Source organism: Lolium perenne, chromosome 7 (genome assembly GCF_019359855.2).
Source record: "Lolium perenne isolate Kyuss_39 chromosome 7, Kyuss_2.0, whole genome shotgun sequence".
Classification (NCBI taxonomy): Eukaryota; Viridiplantae; Streptophyta; class Magnoliopsida; order Poales; family Poaceae; genus Lolium; species Lolium perenne.
The window spans coordinates 80,994,443-81,017,519 of record NC_067250.2 but is presented as its reverse complement, the minus strand read 5'-3'; the positions used below and the strand labels follow the sequence as shown (position 1 = coordinate 81,017,519).

The following is a 23,077-nucleotide window of genomic DNA, read 5'->3' as shown; positions in this document are numbered from 1 at the left end:
ACTCCTAACACTTCCTCTAATGATGAGAGTGATGATGATGATAATGATGAAGAATATAATACCTTGGTGCATAATATGGCAATGATATATGCTTCTCTTCATGGTGATAAAGAAGCTCGTGCTAATGTCGAACACTCTATGGATATCTTGAATAAATATAAGGAAACCATAGTGAAGTTGGAGTCCCATGTTGAAAATGAGGAAATGAGATTCACTCTCCTCAAGCATGAGCTAAAAGATGAGAAGCATACTAATTTTATGCTCACACAAAAATTTGAATCCTATGAGCTTGAAAATGAAAAATCTATTGATGATGCTTGTGCTACTAACTCTAATTCTTGTGAAGCATCTACCTTAGAGGAGAATGTTGAGCTAAGGGCTCAACTTGAGTTGCTAACTAGCAATTATAGGGAATTGGAAGAAAGTCATAAAAAACTCTCAAGTTCTCATGATGATCTTCTAATTTCCTATGATGGGCTAAAGTTAGCTCATGAGGCAAGTATCACTAAGGTAACATCTTGTGAGCCTCATATGGATGTTAGCACAATCTCTACTACAAATGTTATATTGCCATGTGCTAGTCCTTGTAATCCATCTAGTCAAACTAGTTATACACCTTGTGTTGGATTACTCACTTTGCCTTGTTGCTCTAACAATGAAGCTTCTACTTCCTCTAGTACTTGCATTTCTACTAACCATGTAGAGGAAATCAAAGAGCTTGAGGCCCAAGTCCTTTCTTTAAAGAAAGACTTGGAAAAGCGTCATGAAGGGAAATCCGCACTTGACAAGATGCTAAGTGTGCAACAATCCCCCAATGACAAGAGTGGACTTGGATTCAACTCCAATAACAAGAACAAGTCCAAGAGCAAGAGCAACAAGAAGAAGGGCCAAGACAAAGTCAAGGATCCGGCCAAGTTGGTTTGTTTCAAGTGCAAGGTTGAAGGGCATCATGTTAGATCATGCCCATTGAAGAAGAAGAAGCACTTGAGTGAGAAACAACAAGGGAAACGGCCACAAGGTAAAGGTCAAGCTCATGCTCGACCTCAAGTTAAAGATAGACCACTTCCCAAGAAGAATCAAGATATTGTTCCCCAAGAGAAGAAATCAATAAAGAAGAGAAAGGGGAACACTTGCTACTTATGCCGCGAGAAGGGGCACTTTGCTTCTTCTTGCTTAGGTGATACCTTATCTAACCCTATAATTGTTGATGATGATTATTCTCTAGGGAAGGATAAGAATGGCAATGTGTTTGCCAAGTTTGTTGGAACTCAAAGTGGTTTCAAGAAAAGAACCATTTGGGTTGCCAAGCCTATTGTGACTAACCTCTTAGGACCCAACTTGGTTGGGGACCAACAAGCTCAAATTTGATCAATAGGTGTATGTGGAGGTCATTGGAGACTTGGCTACTTCATGAAGAATTAAGGGATCTTCATATATTATATTTTGACCAAGCCAAGTCGTATGGATCATCATCTATATCTTATATCCAATGTTCCTCCTTGCGGTAACTTATACTTCAACTCATCATATTTATTGTAAGTTACTTGCCCCCTTTGCATGTTTGGTTTTGTATCAAATATGTGTATGTATGTGTTGTGTCTTACTTGCCTATCTTGTGTATTCAAATATGTTTGTTTGACTCATCATATACTTGTGTATTGTTTTGAGCCTAATGCATCTTGATGATATCTTATTTGGCTCTCTTTGAAGTGATTAATGGAACATCCCATTTTGGGGGAGTGATATGCTTTGTGCATCTCTCTTTCTTTAAAATGTGTGTACATGGGTATCACCACTTAGTATTGATATTGCAAGATTATCTAGTCACTATGTGGTGTGCCATACTCATGAGAAATTCAAATTCTAAATATCCATTAATCATCTCTAGTTGAATTTTAGTTGCCTCTTATTTAGAAGAAATGTTTTATCACGTTATGGGGGAGTAATATGTTTTGTACATATCACAAGCCTAGAAAATGTGAACATATGAGGTTATACCACTTAGAGTTGATGCTCTTAATTATCTTGCTCCTAGGTGGCATGTTTGCTCAAACAAGCTCCATTCCTAATAAAAATATTTTATTACTCATCTTGTGGGCTCTTGTTTGAATATGAAATTCTTGGTGCGGTTTTTCCTCAAATACATATCTCTATATCTTATTTGGGACACCGTTTGCTTCAAGTTATTCTAATCATTGCCGTGCGTGATTGTGTGACTAGTTGAAGTTATCAAGAATCTTCATCCGTGCATAGTGCTTAATTCTATATACTTATCCTATGCCTTTTATTGTGAAATTGATCCTTACTATCCTTGTTGATATACCACCGGAAGCTAATTCCAATATTCTCATTGTCTTTGACAATTGATAACCTTGTATGTGGTTGAACTTATGGATCATCTTCACCTTGGATTGTTTCTTATTGCCTTATTTTATTTCCAACAAATCTTTGTTGCTCCCATGTGCCTTCCTTGTCCTTTTGAAAAATCTTTTGATAAATTCTCTTGATTCATATCAAGTGTTTGTTTTGGAAGACAAATCTTTTCCTTACGGTACATTGTGCCATTGTGAAAAGTGTATAGGGTTTGGTTTATTTTGTTTGAACCTTGCTCTTTGGGGGAGTTTGCTATCTCATTCTTTCTTACATGATTTATTTGCTTGAATGAGATAGATCTTTGAGCGTGTTTGCTTTATTTCATCATTTATGCTCAATGGTCTCTTCTTAGTTCATTTGTTGAACTTTGTTGAACAAATCTTTTGTGATTTGCTTCTTAGATATAATTTGGACAACAAATTTGTTTTGTGACACCTCTATGCCTTATTTAATTCCTTTGGTGTTTTGTCCAAAGTATATCTTTCTTGGATCTTTAAAAGTTTTGGTGCATGCTTATATGTAATTTGTTTATCTTGTAGCATGCTTGCTTTCTTTCGATCCATTATGTAGGATATACTCCATCAAATCCTAAATGGCTAAGATGTGCATGAAATTCAAACTTCATCTAAATATGCACATGTTTATATGGAGTGTGTCCTATATATTGTGGTTAGTCTAACCATGTTGGACCCAATAAGTTTGGGGACCAAGATGTACTTGAATATTGTTTTAGGTACATTGGAGATGCAATGGAGGCTTGTCTCATCTATAAGGAAGGTGTGATCACCATATGAGAATTGGAGTCAAGCTAGGATGATCAATGAACTCTTATCTACTATATCAAGTCATTGCTATCTCGGTAACAAGTATCTTATTCATGCACTCTCATATAGCATCCAACCTCTTGTAGGTTGTATCTTGGCATGAAATTATTTATTTCGAAAATATTGTGGTTCTTGAAAAACCCTTTTAAAGTAAAACTTCTTATTGAACATTTGAGTAATTTGAGAAGATGCATATGATAGGTTATATATATATATCATATTTTATGATTCACCTATCACAAATATGCCCTCTAGCAATTTATTGCATATCAATTCCTCAAAGAGCTCTTGTGTGCAATATTGATGAATTTGTGAAATAAATCCGTATTTGTGATACTTGTTGCCTTTCTCAAAACACTCCAACTAGCTCTACTTCCCTTATTGTTAGTTGTGTTGTTTTTGAGGTTTAACTTGGTTGAAGTTCATTCATATACCATAAGTGAAAATTGGAGCCATAGGCTATATATGCTTCTTAAGCAAACATCTTTTGGTATATTTTATGACTTCATCTTGGATATCTAGCCCTATTTATTTTGTTAACCTCTTGTGTGTGCATGTTTCTTTATGGATCATTTTGTCCATTTTAGAAACTCATATACATAAGAGTGTTAATCCATCACCTTAATATCCTTGATCTTTGCCGACCATCTTTTATCCCTTTTGTTTTTTTTTTGGGTTGGTAAAGAAAATTTATGAGTGCTTGGTTTATTTATTTTCTTCATGCACTCATATCTCGTAATTGTTGGATTAAAGTTGTTCTTGATAAGCATACTCTCTTTATCTTAGTTGTGTTCTAAATGATATATATAGGGAGTGAGGATTCCATGTTTGTGCATATTGTATTCAAATGCAAACATTATAAATTGTGCACGAACCTTGGGGAGCTTTCTTATTTTTAGAGCACTATATTTCTCTTATCATGATATCTTTGTTTGTCCAATTGGATCTTTGATTGCTTGCTTTACTTGTTGAAGCTCATTTCACCATGTTATCTTTTTGCAATCTTTGATCCTCAATATAGTTTGACTTCCTTCAAGTATTCATCATTGGATATGTGCACTTGATTCCACTCAAATTATGAGAAGTGCACACTTTGGGGAGGAACTCACATTATATTGGCCTTCTAAATTTTTCACCCATTTTGACAATCGATGCCAATGGGGGAGAAGTTTAGAGGGTTTAAGGGAATGGTTTTATACTTAAGCTTGGTTTGTGCTTAAGTGTTTTGCCTCTCATGCATTCCATATTTATATGTCTTGCATGGTTGTATATATATAGTGGAAACTATCCCAAAGGTTAATCTTGACAATGTATGCAATGAATTCATGTTCATCACACGTGCATACATTGTGGGGGAGTTTTCTCTATATATATTGGTTCTACTCACATCCATTGCATTTGTTGTAGTTGTGTGAGTAGAGCCGGTTTTGATATGGACTAGTTGCTTTGTGTTACTTGACCATATCAAATACAACCTCTTGTATACAACTTATTCTCGGATAAGTTGCGTACTTGTCACTAATATTCATTATATAAACCCTCTTATTGTGGTTGTCATCAATTACCAAAATGGGGGAGATTGTAAGGGTATATTGCCCCTATGTGTGGTTTTGGTAATCAATGACAACCCCTATGGACTAATGTTTTCATTGAGTTTATATGAAGGAATATTCCATAGGATCTACTTGCTCTCCATGTGTTGGATTCAAGTATGGATGCCATGAAGATAAAGATATACCTTGTGTATTGGCATCAAGATCATCGGTATGAAGATATATATGTGATATGATCAAGAAGAAGAAATGAAGATGGAGTTCTTATGTGGAACTCAATATTAGCCATGCTCTATCTTAAGTGAGTATGAGAAGATACAAGGTTGAGTTGGGCAAGTTCAAGATGAGCATCTTGTGTGGATCACATGCTTGAAGCTTGCCGTCCATTTGGTGATAGTGAAGATGTGCATCAATGAACCTTTCCCATCATAGTGTATGGGGGAGCATTTGTGAGTATTCACGAAGCGACAATGATCAAGTGATGGGATGCGCAAGGCAAAGGTATGACCTTGATAGGTTTTCCTTTTGCCGGTCTCGAGGTGGTTGATGGGAGACCGGATTATAGGATAGATAGCCGCACTATCAAGAGGGGCTTTCGGTTGGTTAACTTGATCACATCATCTTAGGGAGCTCAATCCTTTGCATACTTTGCATATCCTTATTGCTTCTTGGTGTTTCTCTATGTGAGGTTCTTGAGCTTGTTGCTAGCTTTACAACAAGCCCAAGTTCATCGAAAACGGAGTTCACATGCATCTTCTATTGCGTTTTCGAGGTTGGGTGATTTTACTGGTTATTCATGATATAAGGTTGTACCTTTTATATTTATGATAAAATCCCCTCCTACAGATTCTTGGGTTTTCACTTTCTATTGGATAGCATTTGTTGTTATCTTTCCAACAAAAGTGGTTTCATGCGAATCGGAGTTCGGGAGCAATAGTTATTAAAGAAAAGGGAAAAGGAAAAAGAATAAAAAGAAAAAGAAAAAAAAAAGGGGAGGGGCAGCCGGTCGGCCGGTCGGTCTGCCGGGCCACGCGCCGGCCCACCCGGTCGTGACCGGCCCGGGCGCCATTGCCATCCGGGCGACATCCAGTGGGCCTGGCGGGATACTCCGGCCCAGGCGCCGGTTTCCTACCGGGCCGCCCGGTGGAGGCCCCGGCCGGACCGGCCTCTCCGCCGGCTGGGCTTCAAGCCCCAGCGCGGCCCACCTGCCCCGCGCTCCTCCTGCTTATCCGCCGCCCAGCGCGGCTGCTGCCCAGTCCGGTTACTGGGCCGGTCGGACCGGGCCACCGACCGGGCTCCTCAGTGCCCAGGCCGGTCGGCCGGCCTGGCAACCGGCTGGGCCATTTTTTAGAGCCGTTTTCTGCCCGTTTTTCTTGTCTTTTTCCCCCCAACAGTTTTATTTGCTCCCATGCTATAAATAGCCCTTCTTCCACCTTGAGCAATGAGTTCTTCCTATTCTCTCTCCTCCATTGTTGCTATTTGAAGAACTTGCTCTCCCCCTTGATTCCTCCAACCATTCTTGCTCATATTTGAGGATTTGAGAGAGGAGATCTAGATCTACACATCCACCAAACCGTTTCTTCTCTAAGTGAGGGAATCTCTTGGGATCTAGATCTTGGAGTCTTTGGTTGACTTTCCCCCTTGTTCTTCCTCTTCAATCTCATCCTAGCATTCGTTGCTTTGGTGGGATTTGAGTGTGAAGGACTTGAACACCTCCGGTGTTCTTGCTTTGCATCATTGCATAGTGTTGAGCTCTCCACCACGATTTGTTCGAGTGAGAGACCGTGAGCTTGTTACTCTTGGAGGGTGACCTCCTAGTTGGCTTGGTGATTGGTGCTCCGGTGATCTCTTCAAGAAGATTGTGAAGAGGCCCGGGCTTCTCCTTCGTGGAGCTTGTGAAGTGGTTGTGGAGCTTGCCATCTCCGGAGCGGAGGAAAAGCTAACCATAAGGACAGGGCCATTATCCTTCGTGGGTGTGGTTCGGAGAATAGGGTGAGCCTTCGTGGCGCGGGGAATCCTTCGTGGGACCTCCACTCCTCCAAACGTGACGTACCTTGTTGCAAAGCAAGGGAACACGGGAATACATCCTCGTCTCCGCGTGCCTCGGTTATTTCTATACCCGAGCTCTCTTTCCTTGTGATAGCCATCGTGCTTGAAGTACATATATCTTGCTATCACTTGTGCTACATATATCTTGTGCCTATCTTGCTTAGCTCTAGTTGCTATTGTTACACTTAGTTGAGCTTACCATATTTAGGGTTTGTGCTTGTAAACTAAACGATAGTTTAATTCCGCATTCATACAAGACAAATCCGCAAGAGTTTGTAATTGCCTATTCACCCCCCCCCCCCCTCTAGGCGACATCTTGATCTTTCACCCTTAGAATTTATAATAAAGAACTTAATAATTGTTATTATGCTCTGGTCAAATAAAAACAATGAGTTGTTCAAATTATGACATTACTCCCTGTACGATGGATAAGTTATTATAAATGGTGAAACACACATACATAACACTGACGCTAAAATGCCATAAGGCAAATGATTTGAATTCCACTTATTTGTGGAACCGCCATTTAGGTCATGTTAGAAAGGAACGCATGAAGGAACTCCATGCAAATGGAATTTTGGAGTCATTCGATTTTTGAATCGTTTGGCGCTTGCAAATCTTTTCTAAAGAGAATGACTGAAATACCGTTCATAGGCCAAGAGTTGAACGGGAAACTAACTTAGTGGAAACATACATGATGATATATGTGGTTCACTGGGCATAGTTGTGTGCGGGAGATTCTTCTACTTCATGAAAACTTCCAACAATGAATTGAGTATATATATGTGGATATATTCGATAAGGAAGAAGTTTGAAACATTTGAATAGATTCAAATAAATTTCAGCATGAAGTGGAAATCATCGTAATAGAAAAGTCACATTTTTGAATTACGAGTTTTAGTGAACATCTAAGAGAGTTATGAAGTTGTTCTACAACTCACATTTCTTGGAGTATCATAGTAATGATGAAGTATCCGAGAGACGTATCCAAACCTTGTTGGATTAATGATGAGATAAAATAAAATGAAGCCATTATATTTTTGTGGATTATGTTTTAGAGACTACCGCTTTTACACTAAATAGAGCATCATCATGATCCGTTGAAATGACACCATACAAGTTATGGCATGGGTATAAACCTTAATAGTCCTTTCTTTAAATTTTGGTCTAAGAGTTTACAACCAAAATCGGATGAATGTCTTTGTTGGTTATCCCAAAGAATTGATTGGGAATTCTTTTCACTATGAAGTAAAAGACAAAAGTGTTTGTTAATGTTACTTGCTTATTTCCAAGAAATTGTTTTCTAGCGAAGTATTTGAGTGGGAGGACAATAGAACTTGATAAGGTTTATGAACCTGAGCATAATGATCAGAGTAGCGCAACATCGGAAATTGATTCCGGAAGCGGCCACGACGATCATGGCTTCCATGACTACAAAGTGTTTTAGTCATGGAGATCGAAGTACATATTGAACCTTGTAGGTATGGTTTACTTTGTGATCAAATAAATGATTTGTGAACAAAGGATTGATTTTGAACAATGATAAATCAACTACAAACAAAGAAGTTATGATGGGCCCTGACTCCGTTAAAAATGGCTATACGCCATGAAATCCAAGATAGATGAATACTTTTTGAAAGTAAATAAATCTATGAAATTGATAGACTTGGATGAAATGTCCTTAAAGAAGCTAGGCTTGTCGAAAAGTTGTTTACGACAAAGTTCAAAGAGTTGACTACGATAAGATTAGATCTTCCGTAGCAATGCTTATAGTCTATGTGGATTATTCTAATAATCACTACATATTTCTTTTATAAGATATGTTAGTAGGATGGCAAAATATATTACTTAACAGAAGTGTGTATTAAAGGTGTATACAAGATACAACCAAGAGTTTTGCTAGTCCGTAGAATACTAGATAGGAATACAAACTTCAATTGGATGAAGTGAGTATTGCGGAGTTGGAATCTTCACCGGATGAAATGATCAAAGAGTTATGATTTCATCAGAGACGATGAAGAGGCTTGCATTTGCAAAAAATTAAGTGGGAGTGCTGAGACATATTTGTAATACTTTATGTAGGTGACATATCGTTGATTATAAATAATGTAATTATATAATTGATTAAAAAGGTTTCATTGAGAATTAAACTTCAATGAAAGGATATGAACTGAAACATATTTAGTGTCAAGATCTATGAAGATGGATTGAAACACATAAAAGTTTAAGTTAAAAAGTACATAGAATGAATATTGAAGTAGTTCAATATAAAGAAGGTGTTCTTTTCATGTGAAGGTTTTACAAGACTTGAGTGTATTTGACACTCAATGAGTAAAAACACATGAGTGATTTTAGATCACGAATAATATGTACAATATCAGATGTCCTATGCTCTAAATGGTTAGGAGCATATACCAGAATGATTCATGTGATGATCATTGGATAAACAGTAAGAATATCCCTGAATACTTTAGAAGAACCAAGGATATATAGTTGACAAACAAATCGCTGTAAGGTGTTGCACCGATATTAGTTTGGTCACATATAAAAATAAAATTTCAATCTCAAATTAGGCTGTTTAAAAGGTAGCACAATGAGCTAGAATTTGTCTATGCTAGATTTAGATGAGTTCTAAATGTTGTGACGGATTCTACAAACGAAGGCAGAATATGTCATTGTTTTGACAATGACTGAGGATGTTAAGTCAAGAGGTTCTTTGAGAACTTGGTGTAGTTCCGCTAGTGTCAGAACTTTGAAACTATATTGTGTATGACAATATTAGTGACATATTTCAGACCGCGGAATTAAGGTTCCACCAGAAGACCAAACATATTTAATGTCGACCCATTTAGAAAATGAGTGATGCGTTGAGACGCAAATAAATTACAAAATACATACGTTTCTGAGCGTGTCAGATCCGTTGACTAAAACCTCTCTCGTGAGCAAAACATGATAAAGCACCGGAAGGCCAAGGTGTTATATCTTTACAAATGTAAACTAGATTATTGACTCTAGTGCAAGTGGGATACTGTTGGAGATATGCCCAAGAGGCAATAATAAAATGGTTATTATAATATATCTTTGTGTTTATGATAATGTTTACATACCATGCTATAATTGTATTAACCGAAACATTGATACATGTGTGTTATGTGAACAACAAATAGTCCCTAGTAAGCCTCTTGTATAACTAGCTTGTTGATTAATAGATGATCATGATTTCGTGATCATGAACATTGGATGTTATTAATAACAAGATTATGTCATTATATGAATGATGTAATGGACACACCCAATTAAGCGTAGCATAAGATCACGTCATTAAGTTATTTGCTATAAGCTTTCGATACATAGTTACCTAGTCCTTTCGACCATGAGATCATGTAAATCACTTATACCGGAAAGGTACTTTGATTACATCAAACGCCACTGCGTAAATGGGTGGTTATAAAGGTGGGATTAAGTATCCGGAAAGTATGAGTTGAGGCATATGGATCAACAGTGAGATTTGTCCATCCCGATGACAGATAGATGTACTCTGGGCCCTCTCGGTGGAATGTCGTCTAAATAGCTTGCAAGCATATGAATGGTTTATAAGAGACCACATACCACGGTACGAGTAAAGAGTACTTGTCATGAGACGAGGTTGAACGAGGTATAGAGATACCGATGATCAAACCTCGGACAAGTAAAATATCGCGTGACAAAGGGAATCGGTATCATATGTAAATGGTTCAGTCGATCACTAAAGTCATCGTTGAATATGTGGGAGCCATTATGGATCTCCAGATCCCGCTATTGGTTATTGGTCAGAGAGAAGTCTCAACCATGTCTACATAGTTCGCGAACCGTAGGGTGACACACTTAAGGTTTGATGTCGTTTAAGTAGATATGGAAATATGGAATGGAGTTCGAAGTTTTGTTCGGAGTCTCGGATGGGATCCAGGACATCACGAGGAGGTCCGGAATGGTCCGGAGAATAAGATTCATATATAGGAAGTCATTTTCTAGTTTTGAAAATGATCCGGTATTTTTCCTGGAAGGTTCTAGAAAGTTCTAGAAGAGTCCGGAAGAAATCAGCATGGAAGGTGGAGTCCCAGAGGGACTCCACTCACCTTGGCCGGCCAGCCTAAGGGAGGAGGAGTCCCAAGTGGACTCCTCCCCATGGTGGCCGGCCACCCCACCAAGGAAAGGGGGGAGTCCCACTCCCCCTAGGTTTGGTCATATGGAAGGTTTATGTTAGGGTCTTATTCGGAGACTTTTGACCTAATCCTTGGGGCTTCCACCTATATAAAGAGAGGAGGGGAGGGGCTGGCCGGCCACTCTTGGCTCCACCTTGGCTGCACCCCTATGAGGGCCGGCGCCCAAGCCCCCTCTCCCCAAAACCCTAGCTACCTCTCCTCCACCACATCTCCCGCATATGCTTAGCGAAGCTCCGCCGGAGATCTCCATCGACACCGGCACCACGCCGTCGTGCTGTCGGGATTCCAAGGAGGATCTACTACTTCCGCTGCCCGCTGGAACGGGGAGAAGGACGTCGTCATCAACACCGAACGTGTGACCGAGTACGGAGGTGCTGCCCGATTGTGGCACCGTCAAGATCTTCTACGCGCTTTTGAAAGCGGCAAGTGATCGTCTACCGCAGCAACGAGAGCCTCCTCTTGTAGGCTTTGGAAATCTTCAAGGGTTAGTCTCGTTCATCCCCTCGTTTCTCCCATCTTCTAGATTGCATCTTGGCTTGGATTGCGTTCTCGCGGTAGGAAATTTTTTGTTTTCTATGCTACGAATCCCTACAGTTTTGACCCTAGAAGTACTCGATATTGACCTCTCTAGTATTATATGTCACTTATTTTTGACATTTGAGGTTTTAAGAAAAAACTTTTTCCATCAGTTTGATCAACAAAATATTAGTTATATGCCATCAAATTATAACATTGGAAACATCTTTTAAACATGAATCCATTGATGTAGTTTTTGTGGGGTAATACTCATATATTGTTGATCGAGTTTGTTGTGAAAAATATGCACGGGACTTTCCAAACCCAAACGAAGATAGTGCATTCTTTATAAGTATGTAAAATAAATGTATTAAATTTGATTCAAAATAATTTTCCTACTTTAATTTTTTATATTAAAATGGGACCCAAAAGGATGGGTTTATTTTTGAGGAAAAGAAAAAGAGTAGGCTTTCTTAGGGGAAGGTTGTCAGTTTGCTCGCTCCTGCTTGGCCAAATACTCTTTACCTAAGAAGTTGGTTGCCATAAAAAAACCTAAGAAGCTGGGGCAAAAATCCTATATCCTCAATTTTCAGGGTTTTTTTTCCTTTTCCTTTCTTGTTTTGTTTTCCTTTCTTCGATTCTTTTTATTTTTATTTTATAATGTAATTTCGAAAAATGCTTAGCTTCGGAAAATGTTTGGATTTTGAAAATGCTCGAAATTGAAAAAAAATAGATTACAAGAATATTCTGATTTTATAAAATATTGATTTTCAAAAATATTCACATTTTAAAAAATATTTAAATTTGAAAATTATCAGATGTAAAAAAACACATTTTTGAGAAATCACAGATTTTCAAAACAAAAAAACTCAAAAAATAAACAACCTAAAATAGAAAAGAAAAGAGAAAAGGATAATCTACCTGATCTTGTATTCCTGTTGGGCCGTGACCCAACTAACCGATGCGGGTGTGCGGTGCGCCGCATGTGCCGACTAGATCAGCATATTGGAGCTTCCGGAAGCTAGTAGTGGGAAAGAACTAAGAAGCTGGCGAGCTAGTGAAAAATTGGCCCAAGTGATTATTAGTCTTGGCAATCTAAAAGGTTTGGTGACGGTTAGCCCAAGATGGCAGGATATTTATTCTAAATGAAGAAAAAAAATGAGAGAGTACTTGGCTTCCGGCTGGCTGGCGTGTCAATTGGAACTGAAGTACGGAGTACTGTACAGCAATTTCGACTCCTTTTTGCGAAAAGGGGAGTAAAAGCGCGAACAAATTCGACTCCTGATATTGGTATGCAGTTATGCTCCATGAACGAGGACTTTTCTGCGTCGTTGTCCGGATGTCCTAAACGATATCTCTTCTTATAAAACGCTGCAGACATAGACAAAACACTTCACATAGACAAAAGGCTATTCAAACAAGTAGTACAGTATTAATTGAACCATGCAAAGCCTGCCGGTGAAGCTTCTGAAACATGGTGTGAGCATAGCTACTTATAGCATTGTAGGGTGGGGCTTTTAGCAGGCGAAGGCCCCCGCGTCGCTCCCTCCCCTGGGCGACACGGGCGGCGGAAAAAGCCCACGCCGGCCAGCACAACCCCCACCCAACCCTCCCCTGCCGTCGCCGGCGAACTCCGCCGGGCAAAGACCGCGCGGAGCCGGCGGCGGCAGGCCATGTCTCTTATCCGGCCGGGAGTTGCTCGCTCGTGGGATGGGGAACCCCCGGCGGCTGGTTGCATCTGGGTTGAGCCGGCGAGGCGGCGCGCTAGCGCATGGCGTCGTCGAGTGCTCGGAGGCGGTGGGGATGACCACCTCGCGGCGGGACGGGCGGAGGCCGGCGGCATGGTGCGTGGCTGCTGGCGGCGGCTCGGCGGGCCCGATCTGGAATTGGCACAGGCCGGTCGGGCGATGGCCGTTGCGGGCGCTGCGTGGCTGGCCGGCGGCCTTGGGAAGGTGGTGGCGCGAGGCCGTGTGGGGCGGCGGCGCCGAGGGTGGCGGGCGCCGCCGGGCCGGATCCCAGCCTGCGGGCCGGCTCCGGGCGTGGGTGGTCTGGGCGTCGCGGCTAGCTGGCGCGGAAGGCCCCGGCCGTGGTGGTGCTGCAATGGTGAAGTGGTAGGTGCTGGTGGAGTTCCGGGGGCGGCTGCCCCGGGCAGCGGCGAGGTGTTGGTGGGCATGGTGGAAGAAGGTGGTCCGGTCTTGGGCATGAAGCAGGATGGCGCGACAAGTCCCAGGCTAACGCCTTGTCTCGGTTGCTGGCCGGCCGGCAGCTGGCCGAGGCCGGCGATGGCGGCGGCTTCGGGCGCCGCTCCCTTCTTGAAGGCATCGCCGAGGTGACGTTGGGTTTGCTCCGGGGAAATCCCTAGATCCGCCATGATCGGTCGATGGCGACATTCTTGTGTCGTCTTCCCTCTTGAGGGCATCGATTTGGAGCTGCTTAGGTCGGAGGGACCCGTGGAAGTTGGATGGTGTTGGCGTCATGGGTTGCGTGGCGACGATGACAATGGTGAGCGGATCAGAATTGCGGCATGTTCTTCGTCACCCCTGCCGTCATGGTGAAGTCGGAGCTGCGAGGCGACTTGTGGCAACGATGCCACTTGATTGGTGCTTACGTCGGTGCAAGGCGTGCAACTTCTCCTATGAAGGTCACGGTTGAAGTCGGAGCTGCCTCCTCCTCGGCGTGCTTGGGGGTCGACTGTTTGGCACAGGCTCACTTGGGTTCCATTGTCGTTTGCGGCAAGGTTCTCGATGGCGGATGTCTAAAGTGAAGTCGGAATCGCTGTCTCGTGGAGGAGTGACGACGATGACGCTCGATGACATCCTCAACGGGTCTTTCTCCTCGATGGCGTCTGTGCTTCGTGTGGGTAGCCAGGTTGGCGGGGTGCTAAGTGTGTGTTGTTGATTTTCGTCCGATTTTCTCCTAAAAATTGGGCACTTTCTTCTTAATTAATAGATTGAGGCAAAACTTTTGCCTCCGTTTCAAAAAAAAAAAAAAGCATTGTAGGGTATGGACCTGGCCTGAAGCCAAGTTTTCAAGAGTATCCTTCCTTGCTTACCTTGACAACACTGCAACCTGTTCATGCTAAGCTACAAGTCTGCAACACATCACGGACATGGCTTCCGGCCCATACAATCCCTTCCTTGTCAGCCGGACATGCATCGACGCAAACCAAACCCCCAACCTCATATATCGTCTTATACAACCATGCTGTCCATGCATTCCACATCCAAGGTTCAGCTCTGGGCGCCATGACTCTGTCATGCCTTCTTACTCCTGCTACACCGTTGATCCACCTGCGACGAAACGGGACCAGAATTAGCAGGCCGGGGTGTGCTTCCAGGTCATCCTACTGCAAAGGTGCAGAGACGAGGAGAAGAAATGGCGGTAGACTACGTGTAAAGGCTCTGTTCGGCGATGGAGGAGACGGGTTCCGGGCGATGATGAGGATCGTGAAGCTCAACTCTGCCATCCAGAACCGGAGCATCAAGGAGCTGCTGGAGCTGATCACCGAGGAGTGCCAGTATTTCTTCAGCAACCTTCCGCCCGTCAGTATTTCGCAGATAAGCAAGGTAAAAAAACCTGGAGGATCGTGCCTAATTTTAGAGTCTGAAAATTGAAATAGCCGAGTAAACATTATGCTGGTCCAAATGCTACCACAAGAGCGGAACCAGGCTTTTTCTATTTACTTATGCATACATTTTTCGTTTCTTCTGGCCGAAAACAAATTGGTTCTATATCTAAAAGCGGTCCAATATGAAGAGAAAATTTGGAAATTTTGGCCGATTGACCGACCCACACTTTCAGTGGCGTGTCTGACCTCTTTTTGCTCAGAAGCCGAGGCTTGCAGCTGCCTCCATAACCTGAACCCTTTTTTTTCCTTGCTTGATGTTGCTACCTTGTTTTGTTCGGCCTGTTCAGAAGGCAACATGGACATTCTGATTTCTGACCGACGACATGGTTAACAGAACATGTTCCTGCTTCTACATGAGATGATGCTCCGGCACCAGGTCTCGTTCGTGCTCAAGCCCACGGAGAACGGAGGCTTTGACCTGGGCATCAAATGGTCTCTAGGTCTGTCTAAACTCTTCTCAGCAGTAACGTGGCAACCACAATTTAGATCAGTTCATACCAAAATGTTTCCCTGCAGAATGGAAGGGCGAGAAGCTGCCTTGGGACGTAGACTGCGCTGTATCCACGACCCACGTCTACACAGGCCTGCTGCTCATCAGGTATCCACCAACTCTGAATCTGGGTCAACTTTTGGTGCTTACTTACAGGCGTATTTAGACAACAGAAACAAAGAGGTTCTGACCAGAAACATCATTATTTCTCTGTTCTTGTAGCCAAGTGAATAAGGCCTGCACGCCACTTCTACAAAAGATTCTTCAGATGATTTACCAGGCAAGCATGATACGCACACACTGAATCAAAATTACACAAATCCCAACAATGCACTCTGATTTACAGCTTGTGATCATATCTTTTCACCGCTGCAGAATTTGGATGCTGTAATTTTGATTGTGGCAAACAAGTTTCTACCGGAAGGCAAGGTGGAAGATAAGGAGAGAAGCAACATAATTGTCTGCGCCATCATTGGCCTGGTGGTCATGGTCCTGTTCTACGCCATGTTTAACAACTTGTAGGTTCATTAGGGCAGCAAGATCGCATTGGTGTTCTAAAGAATTCTGAAGTAAAGACAGCAGAATCTGTTGTAAGTTGTCAGCACTAGACGAAGTACCAGTGACATGACACAATGCTAGTGCTATGATGATGCAACATGGTTATTGCTTGGCCACAGAAAACAGCATATCTCCATTATCCGTGCATGTAATCCAGAGGGGATTAGTTGCAAAAGAAGTGAAGAGAAAGGGCAACCATCATGAATAGGATGAACTAGAGCCACAATTGAGAAAGAACTGGAGCAGGTCATTAGCATTTCGATAGTGATCTAAAATATATAAGCATGCATTACCTACAACATTACAATGTCAGACAGATCTTCTTTAACAGGAAATGTAACATGTTTTCTGGGTAAAAAGGAGAAAGCTACTTCTTACCACAAAGAGCATCTATGGTTGCTGAACTTACATCAAAGTTAATCAGCTTTCGCTTTCTTTTACGGTTGCTTCAGACTGCTTCCTATTTAACAGACTACACAGACACTGCCTACCAGATGTGACCCTTCCCCAGAGGTCAAACCAGACAAATGCAGAACTACCATTCCTTTTGATTGCTGAAGCGATTAGCCTACAGCCCTTCACGTAAGTACATCAGTCTGTTGGATCCAAAAGATGCAATTAGTAACTTCAGCAAGTTTCTGTAGTTTCATCAGTTCCTAGTACCAGAATGTTAGACCGACTAGAGTCCTTCCACGTTTCATCTGTACGCAAAGTTAGACGGTCATATTAGATAAGCAAACCAACACAGTGCTAAATGAAACAGAACAAACAGTTAGCAGAACAAAATATCACTATAAGTTCTAAGAAATATATCCTTGTACCGGTTTCACACATTTTATAGACCTACAATGCAACACCGGAAAAACCAGGGACTTGCAGAGCAAGACGGACAAACATGAGGATGTTCTTAACAAGAAGTCAGTAACTAACCAGTTAGATGTTGTTAGGTTGCTTGAAAAGGTGGTGTGACACCAACTCTGAAACAACCAGAGCAGTTACGCTTTCACATCCAAAGAGATCTTTAAGTTTTGCGTCGCATAGTATCATCGTGGGATTTGATGGATCCTGTAACATAACAAGCAAGAATGTAAATGAGGTACTTTAGAGAGGCCTAGGTTTATCATCGTGGGATTTGTCTGCACACAAGAGTAGATCCTAGAAAGTTGTTTCAGTAAGAAAGGTAAATCACAAACAAAAGAGGCAATTTACAGTCTACTCCTGTTTTAGTTCGAAAATGTCACAAAAATATAGGCTCTCTTCCAGACCAGCCAAATATACATATGCGTACCTTGAATGCTTAGCAGTAAATAATACTACCTTAAAATAAATCTTAGGGTGTGAAGTGGGATCCCACCTATGTCCCACTTTCAAGTCATTTCAAGATTTCAAGATCAAATATTTTGCTCAAATTTTGAACTTAGAAGTGGGATCCCACTTGCATCCCTACTATATCTATAGATGCAACGACATGCAGAACAGAATATTTACCCATGAAACATCTCTATTATCAACAAAAAGAACAAGGAAAATCACATGGTGGACAGGGTTGGTGGCATGAATTATTTAACACCATGAAGTTTGCAAGCTGAGAGCTGCAGGTAATTTCATTAACATACTACATAATCAAGATATAAGTTGATTTATCATTCGCAGATGTCTTAGATGACAAAACTGCTACTATTCAGTTATGTATGAAAACACTAAAGAGTGAAAAGCGCACTTTTGTGGGAATGCTTTGCTTATGCTTCACTCTTGTCATGTCATAAGTCAAAAGAGAAACAGACAATAAGCCAACTTGCATATAGCAATCAGCAAAGTACACGCATACAACAGCCAAGGATTCATGTAAGGACTAAGGGGGCAGTGGTATTGTAAAGCCTTTTGACCATGTGACTAGCTCTTTTAAGTACGAAAAAAAATGGGAGTATTACACTAAAACAACTTATATCCAAAAGAACCACCATTGCTTATGCTTCACTCTTGTCATAGGTTCAAAGAGAATAGACAACCAACCAACTTGCATATAAATCGATCTGCAAAATACTGGCTTATCACTGCTCAAGATAAAAGGGTATAACTGTACTCACTGAAAAGCAGTACCAGCTCCTCAAGTTGAAAAAATAAAAGCACATGGGAACATACACTCAACAACTTATATCTAATAACAACCACCATATGCCTCTAGTTGATCAACCACCAACAACCATGTTGCCAACCAAATCTAACAGATAAAAGATTTCAAAAAAAAGGAGTGATCTGCTAAACAAAAAAAATATCTAACATAGTGTCCAGTCAACAAAATCTGTCAAGATTTCGACAGAAAAAATACAAACCATGATACCATCTATCCGGAGCACCCAGAGAAAGGAGTGCAATTATCTTAAATATGCTACCTTGTGAGATAATAATTTCAAGCCTAGAAATACGCAGTGGCACCTGGGTCAAGGGAACCTATTTACTGTACAGGCTGAAAATCCATATTTACAGATCTCTAAAAATTCTAAATAAATATTTTGCATGTAGAGGATGCACGTGCGGGCCATTTTTCGTACCTAAATTTGAAACTATGTACCTTAGGAAAAACTGAAAGTTTCAGATGAACAGTCTAAAGGAAACTCCCCATCCCGAATTTTTTGTAACTTAATGATCGGGTAACTATGTAACTTAGTGGCAGAGTAAGTTTAATCCGGTTCCGCAGAACCCAGGTTCTGAAAATGCGCGTTATTTCAAGCCTAACATCCTAAAATGTGTGCGCTCAAATATGCTTTCTTATTAGATAGTAATTCTAAGTCTACATCTATATCAACTATACATGATTCTACCTTCGAAAGATATTTAGGTAATAACTAAAATGAAATGAAGAATCACTTCCACTTACTGTAGTTCTCTACGGTTGGACACAATTAATCCCAATAGCCACTACAAGTTTCATATCACAGGGCATTTCACATAAGAACAGTATAGAGCATCAAAGATCTGAAATTGATCATCCACTAACCTCTAGATTATTGCTTTTGATGTGGTCCCAAACACGCTTGACAGCCTCAGAGTGTGGAATCTCTCTTTCTCCAGTTCCAAAAAAGCTAGCAAGAGCATCAGACACAATAGCTGGAAGTTGGTTTGTAGCTTCAGCTTCGGCAGGAGGGCTGGGCTCATCTTCCACGGGCTTCAGCTTCTTCAAATCGCGATTTGAATCTTCTGCAGAAATTTATATCGCATATTATTTAATTCCAAATCTTAATTACTATGGAGAACATAACAGCTGTGTGTGAGCAAGGCCTACTTGTTGGCTCGAGTGGTCTTATGTGCTTCGCCAAAAGCTTGTTCATCTTGAACATATCAGTGCAATCAGTCTCAAAAACCAATCGTAGCTCATCATTGCATATGATCTTTCTCTTATTGTTAGGGTCCTGCAAGTCATTTCTGCGAATGTATGCCCAAAGCTGCCTGACGATCTGCAATTGATTCAATTCACAATCTTAGGGGTTACTTCCGTGATGCACCAAGACAAGTGAAGACAGAAAAAAGGTGGGCCACAATAACAAACCTCAGTCCTAGCCATTGTTGGTTCACCAACAATAGCTTGCAGCTCAGGTGAAACACCACAGACTTTGTTTAATCCCCCTGTACCACCTTTTCGTTTTACTCCAGTGCTAGCACTGATTAACAAGACGGCCAGAAACAATAAATTAGATAAACAGACTGGACAACAGTAAGAGATAGCAGACAATTTGAGAACAAGAGAAGGTAGACATCTTTATCTGCTATAATCATAGGAGAAGTACCCCTCCAGATTTCATTTAAGGAATATTCTTCCATACAGACAGTCTGATGTGTGCTTAAAAAAATCCCCTTCACCATGAAACCAACAGGGGCGCTGACTACTATTCATTTTTTGAGGGAAACATGCAGAGATCTGCCCTAAATGTTGTCATCGGACATACAAATGTAATTAGTTTAACAAAGTGAACAGACATAATATGGTTTGTTTCAAGTTCCTGACAGCAAAATAAATGGACCGCACTTGCAAATCCATTTGTTAAGCGCAACAAACATTAGGGTCAGAAGACGTTCCTAGAGGATGCTTTGTGAAGCAACAAATTTGATGGGGACGTCCATATCCATTAGTACGGGTTCAGAGGCATCAATTCTGCAGGTCAGGTTGACATAACTACGGCAGTATTCAAAGATTTTCTGAAGTACACAAGAAGGAATCCCTCAAGAGTCCGTGAAAATTAAAAGTCTGGTAGTACTAGTTGTCATGAACCGCTCTGAAACCATTTGCTTGCAGTTTACATCACCCCGCTAATTAATTACTCAACAACAGGCACAAGATATTATTTGACCACCAAAAACGAAGGCCTTAACCCACCCTGTATCCACCAAACAAATCTGAGAAAAGGAGCTAACAGAACATGTAGTAGTCTAAATGATGTGGAGTATAGCTTGGCGTGGACGTTAATCGAAAGCACAGTAGCAGGCGTGTACCGAACACAAACATCGTCTGATCCAAACCCTAGCACGAATGTGAGAAAAAAAAACGATCAGGAAACGAAGTTGCGAAGCATCACCTTTCCTTCTTGGGCCTTGCGGCCGCGGCCGCACGCGGACTCTCGGCCACCGGCGCGCGCGGACTCTGTGCCGCCGTGGCCGCATTGGGTGCCGTGGCGGCAGAAGCCGCGGCGGTCATCTGCTGCTGGTGGTGGTGGTGGTACTGCTGTTGTTGTTGTTGCTGCTGCTGCTGGTACTGCTGCATCTGGACGAGCCTCTGCAGCTGCGCCCCGCCGGGCTGCGCGTAGCGGAACGAGGCTGGGGCGTCGTAGGGCGAGGAGGTGGGCGGGCTGGCGCGGTGCTGCTGCTGCTGCTGTTGGTGCTGCTGCTGCTGTTGGAGCTGGTGCAGTTGGTACTGCTGCGAGGCGGCGTAGTAGGACTGTAGCTGCTGCGGCGTGGGCTGCTGCTGCTGCTGCTGCTGCTGCTGCTGCGAGAAGTAGTGGGGCACGGCGGTGGGGGAGGGCGCGGAGGCGGCGGGCATGGTGGAGGAGGAGGTGGTGGTGGCGGCGAAGTGGTGCTGCTGGTGGGCGTGGGGAGAGGAAGCGGGGGGGAAATGGTCGGGGGAGAGGAGCGCGAGGAGGACGTCGCGGATGAGCGGCGCCCTGGGGGCGAGGTCGACGCCGAGCTGCGCCTCGAGCCGCCGCACCACGTCCTGCGGCGATATCCCGGCGGCGGCGGCGCCGGGGAGCGCGGCGGCATGGCGGACGAAGGACTCCACGTAGCGGGCGAGCTCCTGGTCGGACACCATCGGGCGGCGGCGGCGGGGTCGTCGGCGGCTTTTTTGAAATGGGGAATCGGCGGCTGCGGTCTCGGGTTTCGGCTCGGGGAGGCGCGGTTTTGTTTTGGTGTTGGGTGGCGGTGGTTCGGAGCAGGCTCCGCTCCTGTTGTCTTCTGATCTGATTTGGTGGTTTCTTTTCGCCGAGGTTGGCGTCTGGGATGGGGACGGATGGATAGGTCAGACGTTGTTTTTGGCATTTCAGCCCCTCATTTTGTGAAGTATTACGTACTACTTGTACTTCCTCCGATTCATATTACTTGATGCTAAAATTAATGTATCTACAATTTAAATATATATCTAAATGTATCTAGTTAATAAACACGTCTAGATACATCTGTATCTAAATAAACTTGAATCAAATAAGGAAGTACTTATTTACATGTAAGCACTAAAATTTGAAGTTTACTTGGTAGGGTCATGTCATCGGAACCCTACCATCCCATTTTGTAGCAGAAAACCTGATATACGCCATATGTTTTGCTTAGTCAACTAGTTAATGGTACCATAGCATGTTGACTTTTCGCTAGGTCAAGGGATCTACTTTCCCATATCGACGACGTTGCCTCTAATATGTCATCAGAAGCGGGGATACTTTGCTCAAAATGTTAGTTTCAACTCTCTATTTTGGACATAGACGGGTCGCAAAGGACCTAGAAACTGTTTTGTTCATTAGCGGTGGTGATGTGGGCATTACCCTTCGGGTAAACAACATTAGACTACCTCCTCCGGCCCAACTGGAGGCCCATGAAGATTGTCCAATGTCTGAGGTGGGCCACCAGCGCAGCATATGTGTGTTGATACCCTGATTCCTTTTGACATAAGGCCAAACTCCACTGCTATCTACATAGAAGGCCCTCACTCTGGTCGACGTGGTCGCCAGAAGAGGGGAAGAGGGGAGCTGGAGGTGGGGAGATGGCTCTCAAGGCGCAAACCGATAGAGAAGAGGGGTAATGGAGAGGGAGTGGTGTAGTTTCAACTATATACATTGGTTATATACTTTGGGAAGATGTAATCATTTATCCTACTACATATGGATATGCATAGTTGATTTCTTTTTAACTCTTCCTAGATTTATTTTTGAATTGAGCGGCGAAAGGCATGGTAACAGAGAGGCCGGCTCTTTATCAATTCAAGCTCATGTCTACTTTTTTTTGCGAGAAATCCGCTGATATATTAATAAATTAGTACAAATAACCCAAAAAATAAAGAAAATTACAAATTGGTACTCTGACCACCTAGCGACGACTACAAACAGTAGGACGAGCTGAAGGCGCGCCGTTGTCCTTGCCCCTCCATCGCCGGAGTCGGGCAAAGCTTGTCGTAGAAGAGCTTATTGTAGTAGACAGACGGGAAGTCGTCGTGCTAAGGTCCCAAAGGACCTGCGCACCAGAGCAGCAACCATCGATAATGACAACCGTAGATCGGAAGGGACTATCATGGAACCACACCAATAAACACGAAAACCGACCGGATCCCAGGATATCCGGTGGACACACAACTCCGCGCGCCCTCCGTTAGCGCTAGATGCACCACCGGAGTGAGGATAGGGCGGGGA

At 42.5% G+C, this 23,077-nt stretch overlaps 2 protein-coding genes across 2 annotated transcripts; one reads left to right on the top strand and one right to left on the bottom strand.

Annotated features, from left to right (window-relative positions):
* The first annotated feature begins 14,667 nt into the window (after positions 1 to 14,667).
* Positions 14,668 to 16,633, top strand: LOC127316892 (uncharacterized). Its single transcript, XM_051347361.2, has 5 exons — positions 14,668 to 15,083; positions 15,480 to 15,585; positions 15,662 to 15,743; positions 15,858 to 15,915; positions 16,011 to 16,633. Exons 1-5 carry the CDS (start codon positions 14,763 to 14,765, stop codon positions 16,155 to 16,157), a joined length of 714 nt encoding a protein of 237 aa, XP_051203321.1. The 5' UTR covers positions 14,668 to 14,762; the 3' UTR covers positions 16,158 to 16,633.
* LOC127316891 (uncharacterized) lies at positions 16,420 to 21,603 on the bottom strand. Its single transcript, XM_051347360.2, has 6 exons — positions 20,765 to 21,603; positions 19,741 to 19,852; positions 19,477 to 19,648; positions 19,192 to 19,391; positions 17,124 to 17,258; positions 16,420 to 16,894 (listed from the first exon to the last, which is right to left on the bottom strand). The coding sequence occupies exons 1-5, from the start codon at positions 21,490 to 21,492 to the stop codon at positions 17,127 to 17,129; spliced, it is 1,344 nt and encodes a 447-aa protein (XP_051203320.1). The 5' UTR covers positions 21,493 to 21,603; the 3' UTR covers positions 16,420 to 16,894; positions 17,124 to 17,126.
* Positions 21,604 to 23,077: the final 1,474 nt, after the last annotated feature.

Bases quoted from the DNA above. Each gene is read 5' to 3' on its own strand.
- LOC127316892 (XM_051347361.2), top strand. From the start codon at position 14,763: ATGACTCTGTCATGCCTTCTTACTCCTGCTACACCGTTGATCCACCTG. The intron at 15,084-15,479 runs GTAAAAAAACCT...CATGGTTAACAG, and splicing joins GTATTTCGCAGATAAGCAAG to AACATGTTCCTGCTTCTACA. The intron at 15,744-15,857 runs GTATCCACCAAC...CTGTTCTTGTAG, and splicing joins ACAGGCCTGCTGCTCATCAG to CCAAGTGAATAAGGCCTGCA.
- LOC127316891 (XM_051347360.2), bottom strand. From the start codon at position 21,492: ATGGTGTCCGACCAGGAGCTCGCCCGCTACGTGGAGTCCTTCGTCCGC. The intron at 19,853-20,764 runs GTGATGCTTCGC...CTTGTTAATCAG, and splicing joins GCAAGGCCCAAGAAGGAAAG to TGCTAGCACTGGAGTAAAAC. The intron at 19,649-19,740 runs GTTTGTTATTGT...AATCAATTGCAG, and splicing joins CAACAATGGCTAGGACTGAG to ATCGTCAGGCAGCTTTGGGC.